At 35.5% G+C, this 27,311-nt stretch overlaps 1 protein-coding gene and 1 pseudogene across 42 annotated transcripts in view; one reads left to right on the forward strand and one right to left on the reverse strand.

Moving 5' to 3' along the window:
• Positions 1-27,311, forward strand: part of Epb41l2 (erythrocyte membrane protein band 4.1 like 2) — a 189,233-nt gene that overhangs the window by 144,286 nt on the left and 17,636 nt on the right. For 14 of the 42 annotated variants that reach the window (XM_040283283.2, XM_040283286.2, XM_040283281.2 and 11 more), the window contains 11 exons: positions 789-961; positions 5,342-5,404; positions 7,253-7,399; positions 9,164-9,265; positions 13,167-13,337; positions 15,386-15,439; positions 15,637-16,200; positions 18,024-18,146; positions 19,974-20,072; positions 21,637-21,717; positions 26,593-26,701. In XM_040283283.2, coding sequence (XP_040139217.2) covers positions 789-961; positions 5,342-5,404; positions 7,253-7,399; positions 9,164-9,265; positions 13,167-13,337; positions 15,386-15,439; positions 15,637-16,200; positions 18,024-18,146; positions 19,974-20,072; positions 21,637-21,717; positions 26,593-26,700 — 1,685 coding nt within the window. In that variant the 3' untranslated portion in view covers position 26,701. The remainder of the gene's footprint in view (positions 1-788; positions 962-5,341; positions 5,405-7,252; positions 7,400-9,163; positions 9,266-13,166; positions 13,338-15,385; positions 15,440-15,636; positions 16,201-18,023; positions 18,147-19,973; positions 20,073-21,636; positions 21,718-26,592; positions 26,702-27,311) is intronic. The other 28 variants (XM_078019147.1, XM_078019143.1, XM_078019152.1 and 25 more) reach the window with 28 other exon arrangements.
• On the reverse strand, positions 23,761-26,596 carry LOC144365929 (transcription initiation factor TFIID subunit 9-like; annotated as a pseudogene).

The following is a 27,311-nucleotide window of genomic DNA, read 5'->3' on the forward strand; positions in this document are numbered from 1 at the left end:
AGGGAGCTAAAGATAGAGATGATCACCTGCTACTCATTTTGCCTTGTTGAAGTTTCTTGGGTTAATGTGCTGTGTGATAAAAACTTTGAACTTAATACATGTTTTTGCCTAACTTTGGGAGAGATGAAAGGGGCACATAAAGTCTGGGTTTGTTGGGGCAGTGGTGGTTTTATCTGTGTATTAGATTTGCTATAGGTTAAGTGGAGACAAACAGGAGAGGAGTGTTAGTATAATGATAAATATTTAACATGAACAGAATTTAAATTCTGAACATTTACTGTCTTCTAGTGCTCAAAGTAAAGGTTCCTTAGTGAACAACTTCTTAAAACTTAAAATCAAATCATTTTAATAATTAGATAATTATTTATTATAATAGGTAAATTCAGAAATAAATCTAGACAAGACTAAAGAGACCCCCAGAGAATTAAAATATTGGTTACATTTTTCTGACATTTTGCCTTGACTCTGGTTCAGTTCAGCTGGTCTGAGAGCTCCTCCTACTGGTCAATTCCATTGTTGAAGCATATCCTTCAAAAATCTGATGAGACCCTGTGTGGTTCAGTGGGGAAAATTCAAAATACTGTTAGATTTTGGTAAAAGTTTAAAAATGAGTTTATTTTATATTCTGATATTTTCAGAGATCAAGCAGTATTTTTATTTCTGTTAGTTGTATGTATGCTGTCTGTTTATTTGAGAGGGAAGTATTCTGTGTACAGCTTTATCTTTTATATATCTTAACAGTAATCTAAAATTATCTTTTTTTTCTTTTTTCTTTTTTTTTTTACCAGCTCCAATTGGTGTTGTGGACCAAAGTCTTATAAAGGATTTTCCTGGACCTGCTGGGGGGATTTCAGCATATGGCCCAGGAGTTGTCAGCACTGCCATGGTACAAGATAGGGACAGCCGGAGGGATGTCAGAAGCCCATCTAAAGCCCCACATTTGCAACTCATTGAAGGAAAGGTATGGCAAATTAGTAAAATACATGGTTTTAAATGTGTATGTGGACCAGAGGCTATCTGGTTCATTTTCAGATTTCAAATATTTTTAAATAATCATTGTTCTATATTGTTGTAAATTCCCAGTTTTCAAATATGTGTATGCTACTGCTGGTTGTGACTGTGATTTCTAATCATGTTTTGGTTGTTGTTGAAAGCAAAATATTGCAGTGTAAATTATATTAATGCAAGTAAGTAATTCACTGGTCTTTCTGACTTTGTAATAATCTTGTTAATTGAATTACCATCCTAAAGAAGCTATGGTGATTTGAAAATTATATTTGGTTTGTTCCAAGTAATTTTAAAGTATATGGCCTCTGTCTTGATTAATTATGTCGACTTGCATTTCTAGACATACACAAAGTGATCTTGTGTTTTTCAATGATAATCTGTAAGTGCCTTAGGAATTCCTGCATCAGTAATCTCTAATGCCCAGCACAGAGGTCAAGTGCTTCATGTAGTAGGTGACTCAAATCATTTGTATTCCATTATTATATGTTTTGTGACTATCACCTTGAAAAATTATTTTGTTAAAAATAACAGAAATTGTGTCCCACAAGATAACTTTCAACTGCTGGAAAATGATCAGAATTTTAAAAAATAATTATGATAAGGAGGCACCTTAGGAGAGTGACTACTTACATGTAAAACAGAAGAGCATGGCATTTCAGCAAGTTTCTGTTCCATTTATTAAATAATTTGACATATCTAGTTTTTAAAAAAATTTTTTTCTTGTGTATCATAAAGACGAGAAAGTATTCTTTCAAGTTTCAGGGAAGCTTATCTTCAGCAAATGATTGGTTATGCTGGCTTATTTTGCTAATTTTTTAATGTCTGTCAGCAATCAGATTTGAGTTTCATAGGATTTACTTGCAATCAGTTTGAAAATAATAATTAAATCAGTTGATACCTATAAGTTTTATGTAATAAAAGTAGTCCAGTTTCCTCTTTAAAATGGATCATTTAATTTGTCTTCTAACTATACTTTGTTAATATAAAACCTACTTGAAAGTAAAGTTTTCACTAATTACCCATTTCTTCTTTTTTCTTCTTTTCCTCTTGCATTCATTTTTTCCTTTGAATGTATATGTTGTGTAATTTCTTATTCAATTATGGATTTGTTTTTGAAAATAGACTGCTTGCATGTGTCCACCTTCACCACTCATCCGTTGTGTTTCATCTTTTTCTCCAAGCCTGTTGCCAGTCCCTGAAGTGGACTTGCTTTCAGACATTTCAGAGGAAGACCCTTTTGGGGAGGCTGACCAGGTCACACTAGACAGTTTAGAGCTCCTTTCCACAGGTGAAACATCAGAGCAGGGAGACCCTGAGGTCACCACACTGGATTCTGTCTTGGATCCTATTGTAGTCCCTGCTCAGTCTGATTGTCCTCCATTGCACGAGAAGACTCTTAAAACAGGTGACCAAGGGAATTCTGAGTTTGGTTACTTCTCCTTCAGCTTCTCCAAATGTTTTCCCTCTGGTTTCCCCTCCCTTCTTGATGAAGATGGATATCTTGCTTTCCCCAGCCTCCCTAAGCTCTGGGTTTCCTTCCTCCCTCCTGATGTTCAGCACTATGTTCCTATCACTTCTCCTTCATTCATTCCTTCCCTTATCCTCATCTTTGGGCTGTTGCTCTCTGCTTCTCAGTCTGTTCCTTTTTCTCTCACCTTTTCGCTTCCTCTGGCTCTAGCCCTCTGCTATCTGGAGGCCAAAGCTACCTCCTTGAATGCTTCTTATGACCTTGATTTGAATGATAAAATAGAGGAAGAAGAAGCAGTTGCTGGAACTTTGCCATAAGCTTCATTTTGTGAAGTCAACAAACCACACTTCATCTTAAACACCTCCTAATATAGAGTGTAAACGTGCATAAATTTCAGATTACCCTCAAAATAATATCACCTGCACATTTTCATACATACAGTGTTTTAGTGCATGAGAGATAAGTGTAGGCACTCCTGTGTTGATATTCTTTGACCAGGTCCCACAAATTTTAAGTTGAGGGCAAAGTGATAGGATTATTTTGTAAACATCTAGATCATACTAGATTTTTAACAAAAGTAGTGGGAGAGAGGGAAAATTGTATTGTCCTTAATCTCCATACGTGTATTTGTTTTGCATACAAATGTTAATGCTGTTCCTTTAAGATGGGAACTTTTCATTTTAAAATAGAACTTAGAATGCAGTGGACATAACTGTAATTGACATTTAGTAATAGAACTCCTTAGGATTATTGTTTCTGTTGTTTAAAATCCAAGCTTGTTCTTGCATTTGTGAGGCTATATCAGTAACCTTTACCCATGACATTTGTTATGTCTCATCTCAGAAACTCCGTGTCTCCTTTTATTATAGCATTTGGGGACTAGCCAGATGAATTTTAGCTAGGATTTTTTTTTCTCCCAACCCTAAATCATGTATTTACATTAAAAGAGTCAGTGGTCATGTATTTTATAAGGAAGATATTATTCTGTTACTTTTAGCAAATGTGTGTGAAAAATGAAATATGGCTTTTTTGAGAGTTTAGACATATAGCACTGAGATTAGGCCCCTTGTTGAAAATTAGGTGTCTGGTGTGAGGATTTTTACCCCTATATAAGGCAACTTTTTTTCAAGCATACTACCTCTGCACTAGTCAGTCAGTGTTAACATGTGCAGTATTTTTTTTTTTTAACTTACTTTGCTAAATGTGGTCTGGTGAATTAGTATCTCAGAATATCCTGTGTATACTGTTAACACATGGAGTAAAACCTGAAGAGAAATGTGAAGAAATGTAGTGAGTATGCATGGTAGGAGAAACTACAATTTTGAATTTACATGAGAAACACCAAAGATAGCATTGTAGAGAATTAAGTGCTAACCAAGGAATTGGAAAATAGTTTGTCTCATTTTTCACTTCTGATAAAAAAGACTCTGAGCTCCCTGCTTACCTCTCAAAAATACTGTTAGTAGTTACCAAAAACAAAGGTAAGCATTTTGACACCATCATCCCAACAAAGACGGAAAAGAATATATGGTATGAATTAACCTGTAAAGATTATTTCCTTTAGTATCAGAATTGATATTTTTCTTTTTTGCCATTCTTTCCCTGGGGTCAGAATTCACTCAGATTTATGTTAATCTTCAAAATTTATTTTGGGGGTGCAGGGGAATTATTAGGTGTTGAGAAATATCCAACAATGAAAAAGGGCTTTTTTGGACCGGGGAGGATTGAATGCAGAGATGCTTAACCATTAAACCACATCCCCAACCCTTTTATTTTTATTCTTATTTTATTATTTTTTGGTACCAGGGATTGAACCAAGGGGCAGTTAACCACTGAGACACATCCCTAGCCCTTTTTTGTATTTTATTTTGAGACAGGGTCTCGCTGAGTTGCTTAGGGCCTTGCCAGATTGCTGAGGCTGGCTTTGAATTTGGGATTCTCCTGCCTCGGCCTCTCAAGTTGCTGGGGTTACAGGCATGAGCTACCATCTCCAGCTAAACAACTATTCTTGATTAAAGAATTTTATTTAAGAAGAGTGACTGTATTTTAAAGTATATTTTAAATACCATCTTAATATGAGAGTAGCTAAATAAATCATTTGCCCCCAAGGAAAGAAATCCATATCTAAAAAAAATAGTGATAGTATAAGGTATGATGATATAAAATATATAACCAATATAAGGCAAAAGACAAAATTTATGTCATTATACCTGTTTCCTCTCTAGTTAATTCAGACATGTCAGAGCACAGCAGATTGAATTATGCCGTATTTGCACTCTGATATTTTCATTCCTGAGTTAAAAAAAATTTTCAAAAGCAGAGTATAATCTAGGGACGGAGAAAGAGTGAAGCTTCCATTCTCCATTCCACTTTGCAAAGGATCATTTCCATCATTTGTACAGCACTGTAGGTGATGAAAGACCAGAGTGGCTTAATATTCTGCATCTTGAGGGCCATACAGAGAAGGTTGGTAATGCTGCTTCGCCATTTACATTTGAACACAGCTTCTCTGCACTGATGGCAGAGTTCCCACTAATGCTCCCCTTCTTTCTGGCTGCTTACTATGTGCCTTTCCAGTCGAAGATGGAAGAAGAAGAAACACAGCTGGAGGAGGTGGCTATTTTTCCCTGAAGTTAAATATCTGGTGGCTGCTGCCTGCTATTATTACTGTTGGGGTGGTATTGGAATGTATTTTCAGCGCTTATTTGAGTTTTGTTCGTTGTGGTGTTAAGTTCTTAAGATTTTTATTCCTCTTTTATTTTAAAGTCTTAGAGCTTTCAAATTCTGGGTCATTTCTGGTGCTTGCTGATTGATACACTTACGTTTATTTGCCTTCCCCCCCCTGTGTGTGATTTAATTTCACAGAAAAATTCCTTGAGAGTAGAAGGGGATAATATTTATGTCAGACATAGCAATTTAATGTTGGAGGTTTGTATAATCTAAGAAAACAATTGTCCTAATGGCTGCCAGGCTGCTGTGGACGGGAGGTCACGCACAGGCTGGCTGGCAATGTTCTTCTAGCACAGTGCATGACATGCATGGGGGAAATTCAACTTGGGAGCGCATGTTACCAGTCCAACTTGGTTCTTTTAAAGTGGCTAAGATAAAATTAGATCTATTAGAAGTTCTCAAAGTGACAACTGGGAAGAAAGTTCTTTTTACTAAAATGAGTAAAGTTTACTTTTAGTCTTGGAATTATTCTACAAATAAGCCCATTTTCTTAATGAATTATCTCTAGGGCATAGAATTTGAAGTAACATGGTTCTACATTTAATATATATATTAAGCAGAACAAGTATTTATTGATCTACATTAAATAATTTGACTGTTGATCTATGCCCATATATATATTTTTAAAGCCCATGTGATTAGTAATGTGGTCCACTTAAAGTATTCTGTTTGAGAATATACTGATTGAATTGTTTTGATTAGAAAGAGCAAATGATAGAGAGAAAAGAGACAAAGAGAAACAAAAAAAAATTAACTACCCAATTAGGAATGTAAAATATGTTCCCCGTGTCACATGAGAACAGGTTTGTTTTTATTTTTGTAGATAGTGAGTGGCAGTGAATTCAGTGGAGAACTGCATTTCTTAGTAATCTGACTAATCTGATTGCTTCTGGCAGCTTTGATAACTATTGTAAATGTATTTTTTTTTTGCTTAATTTACTAAAATGCTATAAAGTATAATAAGTAACATTGCTTTGAACAAACGCAAGAAATGTGCCTGATCTCAAGCCATGGTCATTTTCCCATGCCATGCAAAGATTTTTAGATTTTTATGAGTTTTTGCAAATGGCTATAGAAGCTCATGGATGAGCTAGTATGCTTGTGCATGCATATGGATTATCTAATTTTATCAAATGCATGACCTGTTCCTTTGGGAGTGGGATGAAAACTATAATCTGCAGGCGGCCCTGTGATTTTTGAAATGTATGAAAACATTTAAATTCAGTTACAATCATTTCCTGAACATGAATTACCACATGTACTATTTACCAGAGCCAGTCTTTCCATTAATCATGAAAATTGACCTTGTAGTTTTTCTTGCATCTTTGTTTGGTGTGTGAGGCATCTGAGCCCTATGTTTGTGCTCTGCATGACATGAGACCAGAATGAGGCTCATTATTATAGGGATCCCAAACTGAATCTACCTCTAGAAGAGGTAGTTTTTTTTTTTTTTATTCCATAAGGATTAAAAGCACTATTGGAATTTTCTGACATAAGTCAACCTTTGGTTTTTTTCCTTTTTTTTTTTTTTTTTTTGATGATTCTGGACTGGCTTTCCCTTCAGGCTAAGTGTGCTTTTGAATCTACTTTTCTCTATTTTGTGCTTGACTTACTGCATTCACAGAATTCAATTTTAATAGTAGAAAGGTAGATTTGCAGGAACAAAGTCATAGACTGCAATTCAAATTCAAGAACAGAAGGATTATGAGCCATTTTGGTGATCAGTTCCATGGCTTCCTTCTAATAACTGTAAATAATTATTTTAAAAAATATTTTAAGCAGAATAAATTAGAATCTTTAAAATGAGTCATAAAGATATACATTGGCTTTATTTTCAAATTTTGATGAACTCATTAGGGTTATCAATAGGTGGTTTTATGGCTTTTGAGACTTGGCATTTTTCTTGCTTTACTATGTTTTTTTTTTTTTAATCATAAGTGTGCTTTGTCTTATTTTTTTTTTTTTGGTTTTATTTTTTTTTATTTTTGTCCTACTGGGTTTTTCCCTTTTGGATTTCCCCCCCTTTGTCACGTTACATATTGCTAGGACCTGGATAAGGCCCAGGAGGACATACTGAAACATCAGGCTAGCATTAGTGAACTCAAGCGCAATTTTATGGAATCCACACCTGAGCCGCGCCCTAATGAATGGGAAAAACGACGTATCACACCTCTGTCCCTACAGACACAAGGGGTATGTCACTAGCTGTTTGTTGGCTATATATCTCGCTCCACTGTTCAGTAAAGTTTAGGATGTTAATCTTGTATATTGATCATCAGAAATTACAAATTGTTCCCATTTAATTTTTTTTATATTGCTAACAATTTTTTTAAATACTAAATATTTATTAACAATGTAATACTTATTGGCCTAGTTCTTAGGTAAATTATGAGTTTCAAAATGCCTTTGAAATATTTCAGAGTAATTTTACTATTTTATTCAAGTAAGCTAATACAAATGTACTGTTATACAGGACAATATATCATAATATTGTATTTAATAAGCTACTTAGTTATTGCTTCTGAAATAAGGAAATTAACAAGTAAATAATTAAAAACTAAAGGAATGTGGATTATATTTATAATGTTCTAAGGTCATTGCCATGAGGATAATAAGTTAAAACTTATGTTTAAAGACTTGAGTCCTGTTGAATGTTTTATATAATACAACTTAATATTCAAACTTCCCAGTAATGATGCATAGAATAAATATCATTTTTAAAACATTTTTAGTCATAATGTCTTTTCACACTTATTCTTTTTTCTTTCTATAGTTTACTTTTCTTCACCACAAATATAAGTAATACCTGTAGAATATATTCTTCAAATGTTTCTCTCTTTATTCCTATGTATCTCTCTTTCTCTCTGATGATCCCAAATCCTTCCTGTGGTTAACCAGGAACTTCCATGGGCTCATCATACTTGAGAACAGTGATCATACTCTTTATTCTGCAGTTTTAAAAATTGTACAAAGATCTTATCTCCAATTTCAACTTTCAGTGTCTAGTGTGGCTTGATGTTGTCAAATTGTAGACATTTAATTTAGATATTCTAATGCTATTTTTATTCACCTTTCCTTAAAAAGCCAAGCTGTTGGTTGCCCTAAGTTTCAAAGTTTGTGACATTTTTAAAATTTATTTATGACAGTGGAATGCATTACAATTCTTATTACACATATAGAGCACAATTTTTCATATCTCTGGTTGTAGACAAAGTATATTCACACCAATTTGTGTCTTCATACGTGTACTTTGGATAATAATGATCATCACATTCCACCATCATTTATAACCCCATGCCCCCTCTCTTCTCCTCCAACCCTTCTGCCCTATCTAGACTACAGAGCAATAGTAACAAAAACAATATGGTATTGGCACCAAAACGGAATTGTAGACCAATGGTACAGAATAGAGGACACAGAGACTAACCCACAAAACTACAATTATATTATATTGGACAAAGGTGCCAAAAACATGCACTGGAAAAAAGATAGCTTCTTCAACAATGGTGCTGTGAAAACTGGAAATCCATATGCAACAAAATGAAATTAAACCCCTATCTCTCAACATGCACAAAACTCAAAATGGATCAAAGACTTAGGAATAAAACCAAAGTTTGTGACGTTGAAAGGAAATAGTACTTTAAAAACAGATTCGCAAAAATAATTGCGGAACTGAAGAACAAAACTTTTGAAAATATCAAGACTTAAAACACCATGTATGATAGGGTAGATACCACCTAAATTTTTATTTTCAGATTTCCTAGAGATAATATCAGTTTTAGCAGTCTGCTCTAGAGTTTTCTGGAGAAAGTGTCTGATGACATGCTAAAAGCCTTCCTTATGTGCCACTTCATCTGGCTTGTTCTACTGACTCACACAGTTGTTTTATGTTTGTGTTGCTATAGGTGTAATGTATGTGTCTTATTTGTTGATTGTGTCTATTGTTTAAAACAATAGAGAAAAGCAGACCATCTTTTCAAGGATATTTTGTCCATGAAGGAGAAGTACCTGACGGCAGCAACACGGACAGTTGAAGATAAAGCCCAGGAGGCGGACAAGGTGTTCACCTTGCATCCTTGGATCTACTCTTGCTTTTTGCCCCTTTCCATTTATTCTGTCCACATCCATAGATATTTCCTTTTTCTTACGTATCAACCTTAATTTTTTCAAATAAGTTTTTGATTAAAACTGATTCATATTTAGAAGCATAGAATCATCAGGGAGGTGCATAAGCCCTTTACTTGAAAATTCACAATTTGAAATGAAGAAATAACAACCAGTTTAGCTGATAAAATGATCCCTAGTTTGATGTATGTGGCTGACAGTTGGGAAACTATAATTTCATGTGAAAATGCACTGTATAACTCTTATGCAAACTGTGGTTCTGTTAAAATAACAAATTATATGTGCATTAGGTTACTAGTTCACTAATCACATATGAAAACCTGCATTTTACTTTTAAGACTTTTAGTGGGAAAAAAGACTTTGCATCATAGCAGCCCTTCTTATCTCTCTCTTGCTCCCCTTTATATGAAATGCCTGATGTTAATGAGGAAGTTGTTTTCCAGCACTTTTATATTCTCTCTTCTAATTATATTGATCATGCTTACTCATCTGGTTGGCCTGGGAAGTTTAGAGTCTAGTGGTGGAGCTAGACAGCAGACAAGTATATTAGTAAAAAGAATTCAGGTACTAAGAAGTAACTGTTAAGAAGGTAAAATACAGTGCTGTGTTAGAAAGGAGATAGGGAAGCTGCTTTACCATTGTGGCCAGGAGGACATGTTAATTGAGTTGAGACCTTGCTGATGACAAGGAGTTGGACATGTCAAGACTTTTCCATTTGTAGGGAAGAACAAATGTAACACCTTAAGGCAGGAACTTGTTGAATAAGGCTGAGCACAAAGGAAGGTAAAGGCCAAAGAAGTCAGACCCACACATCATGTCAGGGTCTTAAAAATTATATTTATGGTTTAGAATTATGTTAGGAATGATGGGAAGCCATTGGAGATTTTTTAAGGTGAGTCTTGATATAATTTCCTATGTGTCAAACAGAAATCCTTCTGGCACTGGATAAGAAATGGATTATAGGGGATGTGAACGAGAGAAGAGATCAGTAATAAAATATTTCCCTTATGTAAAGTAGATTTTGTTAATCACTAGAGAGTAATCATTAGATGCACAGTAAAGAGTGGGAAAGGAGGGAAACAATACGAAAATTCCCTTAAGGACTTTGAGGTCCAGGAGAGGTGAAATAATTTCTGGAACACTGCAAATGAGAAACGTAATGTTATAAACCCAAAGCAAGTGGTACCCCCCCCCCCTCTCTCTCTCTCTCTCTCTCTCTCTCTCTCTCTCTCAAGTTTAGCTTGAGATTCAAAGCCAGTTAGACAGTTTGTATATAATAAGGTCTTTAATATTATATGCTTTTAAATATATTTGTAAACATCTGTCTTCCATAAGCAGGCCAAATGGCATCATTTGATCCAATGTAGAGTGATGTCTTTGGATTTCTGCAGTAGGAAACTGGAATTTGGATGAAGATGTTTAAAATTATTTTTCTGGATCTCATGTTTTAGAAATGTACAATATAGCTGGGCGTGGTGGTGCACACTTGTAATCCCAGTGGCTTGGGGGGCTGAGGCAGGAGGATAGTGAGTTCAAAGCCAGCCACAGCAACAGCGAGGTGTGGCTGTGGCTGTGGCTCAGTGGTTGAGTGCCCTTGTGTTCAAAATCCCTGGTACTCCACCTCAAATGTACAATATAAAATGTCTTATAAATGTTATAGTAAAATGAAGTTATGTGAAATTTAAATCAAGAAAAGCCCCTATTCAGCTTATCTGCATTTGAAGTTGCAACTTTTTTCTGTACTTTTCCTCTCCAATACATGTGAAAAAATACATACTTATTTGCCATGCATGTAGATTGTTCTAACTATATGCATTTATTTACCCCAGGAATACATTAAATACATGCATATGTTTTTTTCCCTGAAATAACGTACTACTATTAACTCAAAGTATGTGAGCAGTTGAATATACTGCAGTGTTTTGACTTTAACAATTCCTTTTTTTCTAGCTTTTTAAAATTGGTACATTGTAGTTGTACATAATGATGGGATTTGTTAAATATTCATGCATGCACACAGTATGACAATATAATTTGGCCAGTGTTACTCCCAGTACTTCCTCTGTTCCCCCTTCCTCGCATCCCCTGTTTCCTCAGAATTCATTTTTAATTTCGGTCCTCATATCTGTATTTTCTTTTTGCTAAGGATTTTGCAAGGTTTCTTGTTTATCTTTGAATTATATTCCTTATTGAAATGCAAAATCAAAGATTATGTGCAAGTATATAATTTGACCAAATTTTCCAAATTCTCATATATGGGTTTTATAGGTTTTTATAAGCAGTAATAATTTTTTGTTTTAAAAAAATAGGTGCACTGAACTTTTAATATTAAAATGGTTTTGGTTTGAAAGTGAATGATTTTGAAAATAGAACAAAAAATTGGAAACCAAGTCATTTAGTCCTCAATGGATAAATAAGTCAATTGTGTATCCTCTTAAGAATTATGAGAATTATGACAACGTGGATAAATATTTTCATGAGTCTAACAGAGATTATCTAGACAGTAGTTTTCAGATGCTTTGAAGGTATTTTATTGAATAATTAAATGTATGACACTTATTTAAATTCCCCAATATTCTCTTATTGGGAAGGACTCTCTTTTTACCCCACCCTTACCCCTAGAGATGGTGTCATCATTGGGATTATAGTTGAACTGAATTAGTCTAGAAGGTTTTTTTTTTTTCCTGAGTATTACAAGCATTTACCATATTCCCTTCCTCATCCCTCTTTGTTTACTGTCTGAAGGGATGTCTCAATCTCATGCATTTATTTGTATATTTTTAAAAATATATCTGAAGAGTGGGATTTATTAAGAATTATCTTATTCCTCCGACACTTCATGGTGATTCTTTTTTTAAAAAATATTTTTTTAGTTGTAGTTGGACACAATACTTTTATTTAATTTATTTATATGTGGTGCTGAGGATTGAACCCAGTGCCTTGCACATGCTAGGTGAGCACTCTACCGCTGAGCCACAATCCCAGCCTCTTCATGGTGATTCTTTTTAGCAACATTCCAAGATTCTAAGAACAGTACCCAGCTTTCCTGTTGTTCTTTCAGGCAGGTTAGCAACCATTGTTTAAGGAACAAAAATATGAAAGTTAAAATTTGCTTTAATTTTTCAGGAACCAATAATTTTCACATTGCTCACTGAGTTTTCAGACCTGGGTTTGTCTTATTTAAAATTTTTCCATTTCCTGTTGCTTTTAGCTAAATTTTTTTTTAAAAGACAATCTTTTTATTGTGTAGAATACTTAGCATGCCTGAGAGAATTACTGTGGGTTGCTGTTAAGAATGTTGCACAAAATCATGTGCAGAGGGGAAGTGATCATAGGGGCTAAGTGATTGGGGAATGAATGCCTCACACACAAAATATGGCCTGTTAGTGGCAAAATCTGAAAGGCTTCAATGCATAGGGGAGGGTTTTGAGTGGGGGGGTGGGAGGTGACTCATGCTGTAGTATAAGAAGAATCTCAGGTGTAGGAGCTACTGAAGAGGCCATTCTGTGCAGAGAGACTGAGGAAGTACCCAGGACATGTGCAATAGTATTTGGTAGGTAGGTAGGTTGTGCTGTTTGTGATAAAGATTCAGCAATAAACAAAGTTTTAGCTGATTTCTGTAGATTACAGTTACCAAAGATTTTTAAGCAAGGTGGAAAAGCTTGTGTTCAGACATACCTCCATATACTGCTATAGAATCTTCAAAATTCTCTTCTCTCAGTTTATGCTGTTCTATTATTCTTTCTTGTGTAACCTTTCCTTTTTTCCAATAGGTCACTGCTGTCTGTTCTGATGTATTGTTAATTCTTTGCTCTTCCTTTTCTGACCTCTCTAGAGCCTAGAAGAGGAGATAACATCAATTTTGTTTAGTGGAAAGGGCTTTTCTGATAGCATGAAAGCCACCTTCCTTTCAGCCAACACTTGGACAGCAGAGGGCGCTCTTGTGAACCCTAATGCACCTCCTAGAGAAAAGCTTTCCTCCTCGCCCTTCTCACACTTGCCAGAGGTGCATTTTACTTTGTTTCCCCTGTTACTAAAAGCCACATATGAGAGTGATTTTAATTTTTTGAATATTCAGGCCTCCTTCCCTTCAGTGCTTTCACTGGTGAAATTAAAACTCTCTGGGAGAAACATTCAAGGAACAGTGACAGAATTTGGATATTAGGAAGAGAAATAGATTGGATGTTTCTACTGATGCTTTTGGTCGAAAACAGAAACAAAAATTCTGCCTAAATTCAGGGAATCACTTAAATTATGATGGCCTGGAGCCTGAGGTGTTAAGTAGAAGGAAAGCCTTAACTAAGGAGAGTTCAAGTTTTCAAATCCAAATCTTGGACATCTTCTGAGGTTCATTTTAAAAATTCTGTTTATATGAAAAAAACTTGAAGTGCCTGCTGTTTATCAGTGAAGTCATTGTTTTTGAATGACCCTAAGGGGTTCTCTGAATTTGAGCAGAACATATCCAGCCATTTGAGTTAACTAATAAATAGTAAGAATAATTCATTTACTTGTAGTAATCATTAAATGTCTGATTTAGAAGTATTCTGATCACTTGATATCTTTATTTATACAGGAATTTATAAGTAGTTACAGTTAAGTGTTACTTGCTTATAAAAATAATTTCAGAGTATTTTTCCATTTAATGTGTGAAACCTCCTGGTTTTCAGTAAAACTGGAAGGATGATTATCTTTGTTCTGTTGGTCAAATGATTTATATGATATGAATTTTGAGCAACTCAAATATAACTTTACGAGACATTTAAAAATAACAGAACAGATCAAAAAGAGCTTGTGAGTATATGTTGAAAGATGCTGTGGACAAGTGTGCCATTTGAGCACCTTTGCTCTGATTGTCCATGTTGCTGGGGCAGATGAGTGTGAAATCCCAATATCTGTTACCACAGTTAGCCTTGGCAGCTTCACAACAATGTGCAGAGGGTTCAGAGGCACACAATCAAAAAAAGAAGAAGAAGAATGTAAGGAAATTTGAAGCTTTAAAATGAATTCCTGTTTAAGAAAGAAAAGTTTCTACCCTAGTAAATAATACCACAGCACAGTAATTTTTACTACCCTATTTCACTGCATAATTGTTGCAAATTTTATGCCAAACATTTTTGTTTTTTACCAAAACAAGTAGAATAAAATCATTATATGAAGCTGTTTTATTTTTTAATTGTGCTGGCATTGCTTAAAATTATTTATTATTGAATTGTCTTTGGTGTAAAATTAGTATTCATAGAATACTTGTGAATACCATTAATGCAGTGGCAACAATTATGTAATGAAACACAATATTAAAATGTTCAGTTGACAAGTATTTGTCAGACATTTAGATATTGTATTACTCAAACAGAATAAATTAATTTACTCCCAAGAAGATCATGTCTCTAGGGAATAGGAATGAACCTCTCCAATAATAAAGTCGATCCATTTCAGATTGCAAAGATGCTAGTAAAGGAACTAAATCCTAAGAGAAAGTACTTGGGGCTGTCATTGACATCTGCCCTCATGTATAATATCTGCTAATCTATAATACAAATTGGGATGTTATTGACAGTCTTTGAAATGAACATTTTTATTTTGATAGCTGTCTGAAGCCAACTATAATTTTGCCAATAAAGCTATTTTTTAAAAGTATCAGCAAATAATTATAGGTACCATTTCCTTGAATGCTACATTTATTGAGGAGTCAAGGTTCCAGCCTGGGTTCTAGAGTCTGATTAAAGTTGAGTTTCACATATCTCTTTAAGTGCTCAGTAAGCTTTTATATATATATATACACACACACACACACAAGACACTTTACATAAGTGGTACTTGTAGGTATAAATTATAAATAAAAGAATTTTGTTTCTTGGGAGAATGCTGGTTGTTTTTGTTCGTTTTTATATGCTTTTTGGCATTTGTCTTGACTGTCGTCTGTGTGACCTTGAGCAGAGTTTTTCGTAGATGTTCATTCTTGCTGTTCTGTGTTGTGCTGTCAGATGTCTGTTTTGGCGGTTGTTGAGGTAACTCCTTATTGATTTGTGTCCTTGGTTGCTTTTTGTTCCGCAGACACGTGCTCCTGCGTCAGAAGGGCCTTGCACTGGAGCCAGGGATGCTGTTAAGGTTCTCCCCTTTTCCATGTTAACACATTGCCTGACACCTCATCCCCTCACGTTTTCCCCGCTTCCCTTTCAGTCAGCCATCATAATCATCTTTGTTTTTCTCCATGACATGAATCTCCATCACTTAATTTGGGTTTCCGTTGTTTTTGTTTATTCATATATTTTTGTTTTCCCTCATCCATCTTTTTTTTTGTACAGAGTTCACATGAGACTCTGAATGTAGTGGAGGAGAAGAAGCAGGCAGAGGTTGGGAAAGACGAAAGAGTAATCACAGAAGAAATGAATGGTAAAGAGATATCACCTGGGAGTGGTCCTGGGGAGATTCGTAAGGTGGAGCCTGTGACACAAAAAGACTCCACCTCCCTGTCTTCTGAGAGCAGCAGCAGCAGTGAGAGTGAGGAGGAAGATGTGGGAGAGTACCGGCCCCACCACCATGTGACCGAGGGCACCCTAAGGGAAGAGCAGGAGGAGTATGAAGAAGAGACGGAGGAAGAGCCCAGCGGAGCAGCCAAGGTAGTAGAGAGGGAGGAAGCAGTGCCTGAAGCCAGCCCGGGCAGACAAGCAGGTGCCAGTGTAATCACAGTAGAAACAGTGGCCCAGGAAAATGTAGTTGCCCAAAAGATATCTGCAGAGAAGAGTATAAACGAAGGCATGGTTAAGCAAGACATGGGAGAAGAAACAGAGGAAGAGCAACATAAAGTTAACGGAGAGGTGTCTCATGTTGACATTGATGTTTTGCCACAAATTATTTGTTGTTCAGAGGTAAATGGGAGTTCCAAGTGGGAGCTAAGCTATAGAGCTATTTCTCAGGTGGGAAACACCTGCCTTTCTTCTTCGCCTGTCTTCCCAATTCTTCTTCAGCTTTTTCAACAAGAATTTTTCTCTCATGGGAAGAAGGGGGAAAGCAATGCTTGCAGATTTTCTGCCAGCTCAGTTCATGGTTTCTAGCTTCTCTACTGCCACTGGATCACCTGTAGGGTAAACTTTCCTACAATCACCTCATCATTTTTTCCTTGCCATTGCATATTTAAATTTTCTTTGCATGTTTGGAATGCTCTGAACTGTTTTGTCTTTATTTGCACTGCTTCCTCAAACTAAATGCCTTTTCCCCCATTGGTTTAATTAGAAAAATGTATTTGTAATGTTGAGAAAATGGTCAATGTGAGTGTGTGTGTTCCTGTCGTCAGATTGGATTTGACTTTTGGACTCATTCTTGCTCTTGAACTAAAGGTTTTTAGAACTGACGGCAGGCTCTGATTACTGTGATGCTCTGAGTGCAGTATCCTGCAGTGATGAGAACAGTATTTCTTGAATGCTGCTGTGATTTCTGTTTTTAGGTTCCAGGGATTGTATGGTTTGGTTAAGAACTTTTTCCTTCCTTCTAGGCAGCCAGAGGCTAAACTGTTCAGTAGTAGAAGGAGGGAACCCTTCTCTTCTTGTTCTGTCCTTATATCAACTCTTTGCAAATTAATTATATGTTTTGTGAATTATCTACATTGGACATGAGTGTTCTTCTTTTCTCTTTAAGAAAGAAAACTTTCCAAAGTTCACTTCGATTAACTCTTGGTCATTAGATGCAATGAGTTAGGCTGAGGGAGGGTTTACTTCCATGGAAATGCTTCTCAATTCTAAAATGCCCATGGTATAGGGATTTATTCATATTCACTCTGATGGGTAGAAAATCTTGAAGTGACTGTTTTGAAATGATTAAATGGATTTTTACTATGTCACTTTTAAACTTTGTGTTTCTCGTCAGAGAAGATGTTTTAAGAGTCTTTGATTATTTTCTGCATTTGATGTATGGTTGTTCCTCTTTAAATAATTATACCTGTTGGGAATTTTCTCTGAGAAAGTACTGTAGTATTTTAGTAGTAGTATCATAGCCTGACATTGTACTGTATATACATGCTCAACAGAGTACACTGTTAAAAGACCATTGAACCTCTACTTTCATGTTTGAAATTGTTTAAAGTATTACTATAACATTAACAGAGAAACTTTAGACATAACATTTTAACATGTAATACAGAAGGAACACTGCAAATTTTAGGCTATGACAAGCGAAACAATCACTCTTGAAGATATCCTTTCTGAAAATGGTGTCTTTTGGGGAGAAGAGCACATCTTTGTCTACCTAGCTGGCATGCTAATTAAAAACAATAAGACTTCACATAAACCCTGTGATGCTTTAAATTGCTGTAGCTATCAAGATTATTTCACTTTGAGTCATTTTCAAACTTTTTCCAATATTATCATTACTTTTCCAAAGTAAAGAATATATGTATATCAGTGTAGTAGTTAAGGGCCATCATAATTTGAAGAATAACATGATTTAAGGAGTTATCATATTAGCTTATTTTTTATATATGTACACATATACACATACCAACATGTGTATGTGTGTATATGATATATCTGAAGGAAAGTTTTTCTTTCATATCTTTTGTTTGTTTTATGTTATTTTTTTCCTTTGTGCATGAGTGTATGTTTGGATGTTTCTTAAACAATTTATTTTTGAAGGTTCCTTTAAGTTCTTTTACTTTATTACCTCTAGAATTTATTTTTCCCTTCCTTTTCCACCTCAGCCACCAGTGGTAAAAACAGAGATGGTAACAATTTCTGATGCCTCACAAAGGACAGAAATCTCCACCAAGGAAGTCCCTATTGTCCAAACTGAGACCAAAACCATCACATATGAGTCTCCACAGGTACAAAAGCTCAAGACTTGGACTGTTTGAGTTCTTCTTTACTTAGTATGTCTATTTCTGTTTTCAGTGTCTTGTCGTTTACATATTCCTGACCTTGACTTAGCTTTTCACATCTCCATTTTGTAACTGCTCCCCCAACAACATTGCTATGTTGCTCTCAGATTGAGACAGAGAGCTGCAATCAAATTGGCAACCCAGTATATTTATTTAGAATAAGCAGTGTGGATTTCATATGTATTATTGTAAGGCATTTCTGGCTTGTGTCCAAAAATGTTTGTATACACTTGGAAAATAGATTGTCTTGTGAAATTTACTGAATCTGATATATGTTGAGGTTTAATAGCAGATGGGCTTTTTTCTTTGCTCTAAATTCCATAAAAACAGATCCAGTCAACTCACTATCATACAAGTAACACACATATGCACACACATACTCTCCCTCCTTCTTCATGTTGGATTATTTTCTTTTAGACATATGTAGTCATTCATACATGACCTGTGATACTGTGTCTAAATAATTATCAGATTTATGTATTTGATTTTAGATATTTAGACTTCTTCTGTAAAGATTTTAAATAAGCATTATGATGTCTAAACTTAAGAATAACAAAAAAGGAAAGTGTTCATCATTTCAAAATGAACTGTTTTAAAATATATATGATAAATATTTTCTCTACTGGAAAGTTTGACCTAGTGGGATTGTGCCAGGTGGAGCATGGCAGGTTATTGCCCTCTCCAAATATTTATTCTGGGAATGTAGCTCAGTGATGGAGAACTTGCCTAACATGCAAAAGTCTATGAGTTCAGTATCCAGCACCACCGAAAAGGTTTAATGTCTTCATGAGTGGAACATTTTCTAAAATTACTCATCCATGTGTGCATAGATTCCATATAAGCACAAACAGGTTTCTTATGTGTATGTGTGTTGGGAGCATTACTCATGTATCTTTCCTGCGGTAAGTACCTCATAAAGAAATACAGGTGCCCAGTGCATATTTGAGAGAAATTTCCTCTTACCTTAGTCAGAAAGGCTTTAGATTTTCCAGTTATTTCTTGTGTCAGATATGTCACTTCTATGTTAGAAATCAGAAGGCAGATATGTTTAATATAACTTAAAGTGTTAGGCTCTTAATTTCTTTGCTCTGGTAAATTCTAGAACTTTCTACCTCTTCCAGTATCAAGCAAATTAAAATAAAACCTATTTTAATATATGCATGGAATTTATATATGTTATATATGTAGAGAGAGAATGCAGACATGCAATATTGAAATGTGTACCAATATGTATACTCTCAGCACACGAACTATTATAGCAACTGTGTAGTTAAAAAAAAAAAATCTAGAGATAAGCAGATAACCAAATCACTGAGGCTCAGTGTCTCTTGGGCTCTGTTGCTTAGTAATCTGAGAAAATGTTTATCTATTTTTACCCACCTGTGCTTAAAAGACAATAACAAACTCAGCACTTCTGGTCACTGTGGAAACTTCCCTGCCTGCCTCTCTAGTTTTCTTTTCTAGCTTCTGCAAATGTTCCTCAGACAAATTCTCTTGAGTCCTTTGTAGCTTTCCCTCCCACCTTCTACTTCTGCTTTCTACCCACAGGGTTTGCTGCTCCATTTGCACTTAGCCTTTGCCTCTCCTCTGTTTTAAATGCCAGCCACTCTCCTGGACCGTAAATTACCACTACAGACACGCAAAGGATAGGCGGATAGCATCTTCTGCAGACCATATAGATTTTTAGAAGATGCATATTCAATGGGGAGGGGTTCTCTGACAACATGATGGAAGTTAAGCATTACTTTGTATTTTTCCCTCAACTATCCAAAGATTGATGGCGGGGCTGGTGGTGATTCGGGCACGTTATTGACTGCACAAACCATCACATCTGAGTCCGTGTCGACAACGACAACCACACACATCACCAAGGTAAAGCAGTCCAGGGGAATCTAGGGAGAGGATGGTACATTGCAAACAGGATCTTTTCTGAATCGTTTCTTTGTTCCTATACTCACCTCCAAGTAATACACAGACAGTGCCAGTGGAATAAAAAATGCCTTGATTTAAATTAACTGAGAAATTAGCCTCCATTGACATGTATTTAAACCAAATTCCAATTTTTTAAAGTACAAGGGGGTAAAAATATCTTATGAATAGCTATAGTTAAGATGGCTACAAGAGCAGAGATCATTTGATAAACTGTAAAACTTCCCTTATTTCTTTAAGATGTTAGTATGTCAGTTGGGGGGCATTCTCCCAGATCATTCTCCAAGTGTTTTAACACCAAATTACCAGGCAGTCCCTGGCTTGCCAGCATAAATACCAATGCCCCCTTCAGACGTAGAGAAACCCAGAATTATTTTTAGGAGCTTCTAGGTAATCAGATTTCTATCTTAAATCTTATTTTCTAGTATTTCCTTTCACTTCTACTTTTCATATTTGATTAATTTTTAAAGGTTTTAAATGTGTCCCTTGTGCCCCCCCTTGTTCTTCAATTCATCAATAATGAAGAAAAAAATCAAAATAAGAACACACAAAAAACCAGCTGTGTATATTAAAAAATGCCACATAAATTATGCTACCAGTGCTCATTTTAAAGCATATCAAGTTACTAATGTTAGTGGTAAGTCTTAGAGTAAAAAGCCATCACTTGTGACTTTGTTAGAGTTGGCAAGGATGGGTGTGTTTTTTCAGAACCATGTGGTATTTTCCCATTGTCTCTATTTAGAAGGTCACAGGCAGTTGATCTCCTAAGCCTGCTCCAGTCCATCTCAGTGCTCTCAGGTTACACCCAAGTCAGTAACTGTGAGCAGTTCACCCAGGGTCTCCTTCCTCCAGGTCTCACCTTACCTTTGCATAGCCATGCTCCATGTCCCTAAGGTCAGTCACATGCATAACTGAGATCAGATCACACATTTAATGAAAACCTCAATGTCTTCCCTGTCTTAAGCCAAATCCAAGTCCTATTTTGTATTGCACTAAATAAAATGAACAGAATTACTAAATGAATTTGTATGATTAGAACCAAGCAATGAAAACTATAATATCAGTTTCCTGAATCTTAAAACTGATACCAGAATTGTTAAAATTACTCTTAATTCTACAAATACCAGTTATTTCTTCTTTCTGTTCTCCCTTTTAAAAACTTTTAGTTGGGAATGAAGAAAACCAGGAAATTATAACAGAATATCTCAGTCAAATTACTTGGATTAGATGATATTTAGTCTATCTTAATCTGCCCTGAGTCTTGATAAGTTAATTTTAGGGTTACTTTCAGTTGAGGGATACTTATGGATGCTATAACTTTAACAATAGATTTCTCTATTGAACTTAATAATACAGGAAAGTCAGTTTCTAGAACATCAGTCTTCCATCATTCATTGTGCATGGCTTTATGATGAACAGAAGGTCAAGGTGGGTTCCCTTTTTCTTTTCTCTGCCTATGTAAACATGCTTTAGTCATTGCTGTTCTTTTTCTTTTTATGACTTTTAGACTGTAAAAGGTGGAATATCTGAAACAAGAATTGAGAAACGCATTGTGATCACAGGAGATGCAGATATTGATCATGACCAGGTAAAGATCTTAGGTTCTAGTTCTAAAAGTGACTTACTTATTTGCTAAGGTGTTATGTCTGTCATTTTCTCACATTCCTGGGTAAACATCTTCTCCTAGAACTTTATAGATGAAGTTCAACTCCTAACTTCTACTTTGCAGCCTGTACATCACCTATCCTTTTAGCTTTTCTGAGTCAGCATAAAGTGTGAATGGCTACTTATTTCCCACTGGCTTTACGTGTACTTTAGAGTCAAAGTCATCTGAAGGATTTGGGGCAACCATTAGGTATTCATGTGGGCCTGGTTTAAAGAAAAGTCACCAAATATTTTTTTTAAATGTCAATTTAATGACGATGACTTCTGAAAAATGAAAAAAAGCCACTTTTGATGTATTTTTAAAGGAATGGTTAGGTGTCTTTTGTAGCATAAGAAAAGTTGGACTATTTACCACTAGTTGTTTTTCCTTATTTATTACTTCTATTGGAATGGAGGAAGGAGGGTAAAATAACCTAAGATCTCATACAAAGTAAAAATTTATAGTGATTCTGAAAAGTTTTAAGAGGAATTATGTTTCCATTCTGTATTAAGATTGGCATAACACAGGGCTTTAAGTAAGCAATGAATGAAACCATTGGAGATTTGATGAGTAGCTTTAATTTTAGATTACAGTCATAACTGATGGTTTTATTTTATTTTGTTTTCTGAGTGATTTTAAAAGGAGGCTATTTTACAATGACTTGAAGAATGGAAAAGAATGGTTCAGTGGACCATTTCAGCTGGGCTGTAGGAGCAAATAATAGTTATTCAACTTTGTATACAACATTGAGCTCAGGAAAGAGAATTTTGGAGAAAGAATTTTTTGCTTGAGAAAGGTTCTGTATGTGACTAGAGAGAAATGGATGTTTTTCAGGCCTACAAAGAAAATGGCTCCTCATGTTTTGTTTTTTTTTTTTTTTGGCCTTTGTAAGCATTATTTTATTTACATAAGTCATAATTTTAAAAATTTCCCTGAGTGTTAAGTCTTGATTCTGGGTTTTAACTGAGGTGCACAAGTTCCTAGGAGATCACTACTATTACTCCACCTTGGGAAAGAGGAAACCAAGCCTCCAGCTTCCCATAGAGGGTTCTGTTTTACTGCTGCTGTTCACTGGGATAGTTTTGAGTTCCCCACTGTGAAATTGTAGCAGAGCTGATTCTTAACTTTTTCCTTAGAACTCCTGCTCAGTGAGCAGTTCTTGAATTCCTATAGTGTGCTAGGCAAGAGCCCACATTTGTTGGCATGGTAGAAAGTCAAATTGGAATGTCCTCCCAGCAATTGTCTCTTCTGTCCCACTGAACCTCTAGGTCTATTCAGACTTTAGCATACCACTTTTCACAGGTTTACTCTCAGGTTTCATTTTATGTTTACCCCCCCTTTGACTATTTTACATGAAAACTTCAATCCAGGTACTGCTTCAGAAAGGCAGATAAACAATCTGAGGCATAAGCACCAAAATAATACATTTCTAACTCTTAAGTCACAGTGATACTACAGCCTTAACTGTTGCTGCAAAGACACACATCTCTTTTGTGCAATGATATAATGCATGCTTCAAAAATAGTGTTCAAATATCCAAATAAAGAGAGTAGAGGCTTAACTTTTTTATGTTTAAAGGTAAGCATAAACTTAGAGTAAATTTGTTTCTTCCCATACATTTGTCACCACAGGCTCATGATAGATTCTCTTTCTTCCTAAATTAAGATGATAGAGCTGTTTTTATTTATTTATTTATTTATTTTCAGTAATCAAATTAATGAACAACTTTAGTTTTTTTTAAAAATTTTTATTTGTTTTAATTAGTTATACATGACAGTACAATGACTTTGATATATCATACATTTGAATCAGATGGGATATAATTTCTCATTTTTCTGAGTGTACAGGTTGCAGAATCATATTAGTCATGCAGTCACATATATACACACAGTAATAACCATTACTGGTCCTATTAAAGAAAATCTAACATTTCAATTGAGAAGAATAGTAATTATTATTTACTCATTAAATACTATTGAAGTTTTCTTAAAACAGAACTTGAAAATATCCAGCATGTTTCTTCAATTTCAGAACAATAGGTTCAAGACCAAGAATACAGGCTACACGCATCAAATCAGATTCCAAATTGCCGTCGTCGTCTCCTCCTCCTCCTCCTCCTCCTCCTCCTCCTCCTCCTCCCCCCCCTTCCCCTCCCCCTCGTCCTCCCCCTCCTCCCCCACGTTTTCTTTTCAATGCATTTGATGATTCATTGGTAGTGTTTTGTGATGATACCATGTTAGTGGTAATATCTTATTCTGTGTTTTTGGACCCAATTAATGGTGGATCAATCAGAACATTCTGAACTGCTGATGTTGCAGGGTCTTGAGACTTTTATAGCAGGGGACTGTGAAGCAGACATCTGTACTGTCAACCTCTGCCCTGTTAGCAACATTGGAGTCTCTACTTTAGTTGAAACAAACCTGGTTTTGGGGGTTGGTGTGCTCATACGGGAGTACTTGGTCTGCTAGTAACACTTAATTGTGGAACTGTTACTCTTCCTGCAGAAATATATGCTTTGTGTTTTTTTCTTTCTTTCTTTCTTTCTTTCTTTCTTTCTTTCTTTCTTTCTTTCTTTTTTTTTTTTTTTTTTTGTAAAGACTTGAACCTATAGTTTGGAGCTATTAAGTACTATCTATCAGGAGACAGTTTAGGACCTTGGTTTGACCCGTGGCAAAGGTATTTGATTTCTTTGCCTTGCAATATCTAATAAAAAAAAGTCTCTTGGGAGAGGAGACATAAAAGACTGGTCATCTTGACACTGGATTTCCAATTTCACATCATCTACATCAACAGTAGATTTCTTAGCATATCTGGAACAAAGTTTAGCATTATCTAGAATTGTGGTCACTTACCGGAAGGCAAATTCCAACATCTGATTTATAATTCTTGGCTCATCTTCTGTAATCCCCATATCCTTCAGGATTTGTGCCATCATCTGTGCATCTTTCAGCATATTCTTGGGAGACATCTTGCCAGACTCCATGATATCTGGTGATCAACCTTCTAGAGCTAAATTATCCACATTAATGTATTTCATTCCTGATCTTGATGCAAGTTCTTTGCCTAGTGTAGTGTTTCTAACCCCTGGAGTACCTGGCCTTTTATGACATGTTTCCATTGCATGATCAGATCCAGAGGCACAACTGTGGTCTGCATTTTAGGTCAGGCAGTATGTTCTATGAAGCTATTTTTAAATGAGTAATAAGCTCCGCTGTTGAAAACTGATGTTGATCTTGTATTAATTTTAATACCATTAGAACCCTTTTGAGTTCCTTGTCTACATTAAAAGGAATTTTACTAATGGATAGAAGTCTTCATCTCAGAGAAACAAATGTCTTGTTAGCAAATTGGAGAGGCATGTTTTTAGGAAACCTGGTTTGTCAGGATACTTTCAGATCCATACCTGGGAGGGATGAACTAAACTGTGGTTGCTCTTCAGAGTTTATTTCTAATAAAATTCTCATTTTGGCAGTACGATGTGCTAGTTGTCTCTTGGTCCCTATTGTTGTCATAATAATGTTTTATAGTATTTAAGTTCTTATGCTTACATTATGAAATGAAAGGAATTATGACAAACTTGATTTCAAATGTATTTGAAAGCGATTGGGGCAGTTTTTTCTTTCTCCCTATTTTGTTTTGTAGCTTTACCGTTTTTTAATGAAGTGAAGTATAGGGTTTTACTTAGTAACCTCACAGCTGACAGGAACAATAATGCAAACAGAAGTGCTATTTAGGCAAGTGGCAAAACAGAAGGAAAACTTGCACTGCTTTTTTTCAAGTGCGTATTTTCTTTGAGATAAGCTGTTTTCTGTCCTAGGAAAATTTCTTTTCTTCTTTCAGGATTATTTCCAAGAGTTTGTCATTCTGTGGTGTTTTGTTTTCTTTTACTCTCTCCCAGAACCTCTTTATAATTAAAACTAGCAATAATTAAGAAAAATGTATTATCCCTCCGAAAAACAGGATGTTTCCCTATTGCCACAACTTTTTTTTTTTAAATAAACTTTACTTTCTGATAAGCATAAAGAAACTGCTTTGTCATTGCCTAGTTCAGGAAGAGACCATCAACCACTGGAGTCAGCATTCCCAGTCCTCTCTTTCCCTGCCATTCCCAGTCCTCTCTTTCTTTTCAAATGCATTTATCACATTTTTATATGGCCTTGAGAAAGATCCATTAATCTTCAGGCCTTAAGATTTTTCACCTACAAAAGAGGGACTTGCACTTGATAATCTAAAAATTAGTCTATCTGTTCTGTAGCTTAACTAATTATATGTGATTAAGTTTATAGATACTTTCCCTGCAGCATCTTAGTTCAGTGAACATTTTAGTTCATAGGTGTCTGAGAGGTCCAAGATAAGCAGGCCTGGTTCCATACTTTGGAGTTTCCAGTAATTATCACTTTAGTGTATAGATAAGGCACTATTCTAGCTGCTTGACATCATTTCTTAAATTCATACAACAAACCTTAAAATAATCTTTACAACCTTAGCATTATTCTCAGGTTACTGGTAAAAATACAAAAGTTCAGAGAAGAGCCATTTTCTCAAAATCTCCTAGTGAGTACAAGCCTGGGAGTTAAAGATACCATGTTTCTCCTACACATCCTGTCATTACAAAGTGGACTAGAGGAATGGGAAGTTTGGAAATACGAGAAGCATATTCATATAAAATGAACAGTGATCTCAGTTTGAATCTTCCTGCTTTTTTAAAGAAATAAGACTATTTTAGCTTGTATCGCAGTTCCAGTTGATGAACATGCATGAGTTTTATCATCCTGAGGTGGAGCCGCTCATGACTGTTTTCTCTTCTGACCTTGGCAGGCATTGGCTCAGGCAATCAGGGAAGCCAAAGAGCAGCACCCTGACATGTCAGTCACAAGAGTGGTAGTGCACAAAGAAACAGAACTGGCAGAGGAAGGGGAAGAATGAGGTAAGACAGCCTGCTTTGCTTGTGGCCTTTCTTGTGACTGTTCTGATCCTGGGAAATGTAGTTTTGTATTATTGTATCTGCTTCCTATACTGTGTGTGATTTTTTTCAGATTCTTATTAATCCCCAAGTGTATCTGCTTTGGTATCTATAATTATAAAATCTGTGGCCTGTAGGTATATAGTGTAAATAACTATGATTTAGTTAGTGGCTACAAAAATTGATTTTTATGTGTTGCTTTACTCTGTTTATTAAATGTGTTAGTGTATGTTATATTAATTTATGTTCACAATGATCCTTTGGGAAAGGAGCTGTTACTCCTATTACTACTACTACCACCACTACTACTACTAATTATTATTATTATTATTATTATTATTATTATTATTAGTAGTAGTAGTAGTAGTAGTAGTAGTAGTAGTAGTAGTAGTACTGGGGATTAAACCCAGAGATGCTCAACAACTGAGCCCCAGCCCCAGCCCATTTTTAATTTTAATTTTTTAATTTTAAGACAGGATCTCACTAAGTTGCACAGGGCCTTGCTAAGTTGCCGAGGTTGGCTTTGAACTTGTGATCCTCCTGCTTCAGCTTCTCTAGACATTAAGAATTATAT

Source organism: Ictidomys tridecemlineatus, chromosome 8 (assembly GCF_052094955.1).
Source record: "Ictidomys tridecemlineatus isolate mIctTri1 chromosome 8, mIctTri1.hap1, whole genome shotgun sequence".
NCBI classification, from domain to species: Eukaryota; Metazoa; Chordata; class Mammalia; order Rodentia; family Sciuridae; genus Ictidomys; species Ictidomys tridecemlineatus.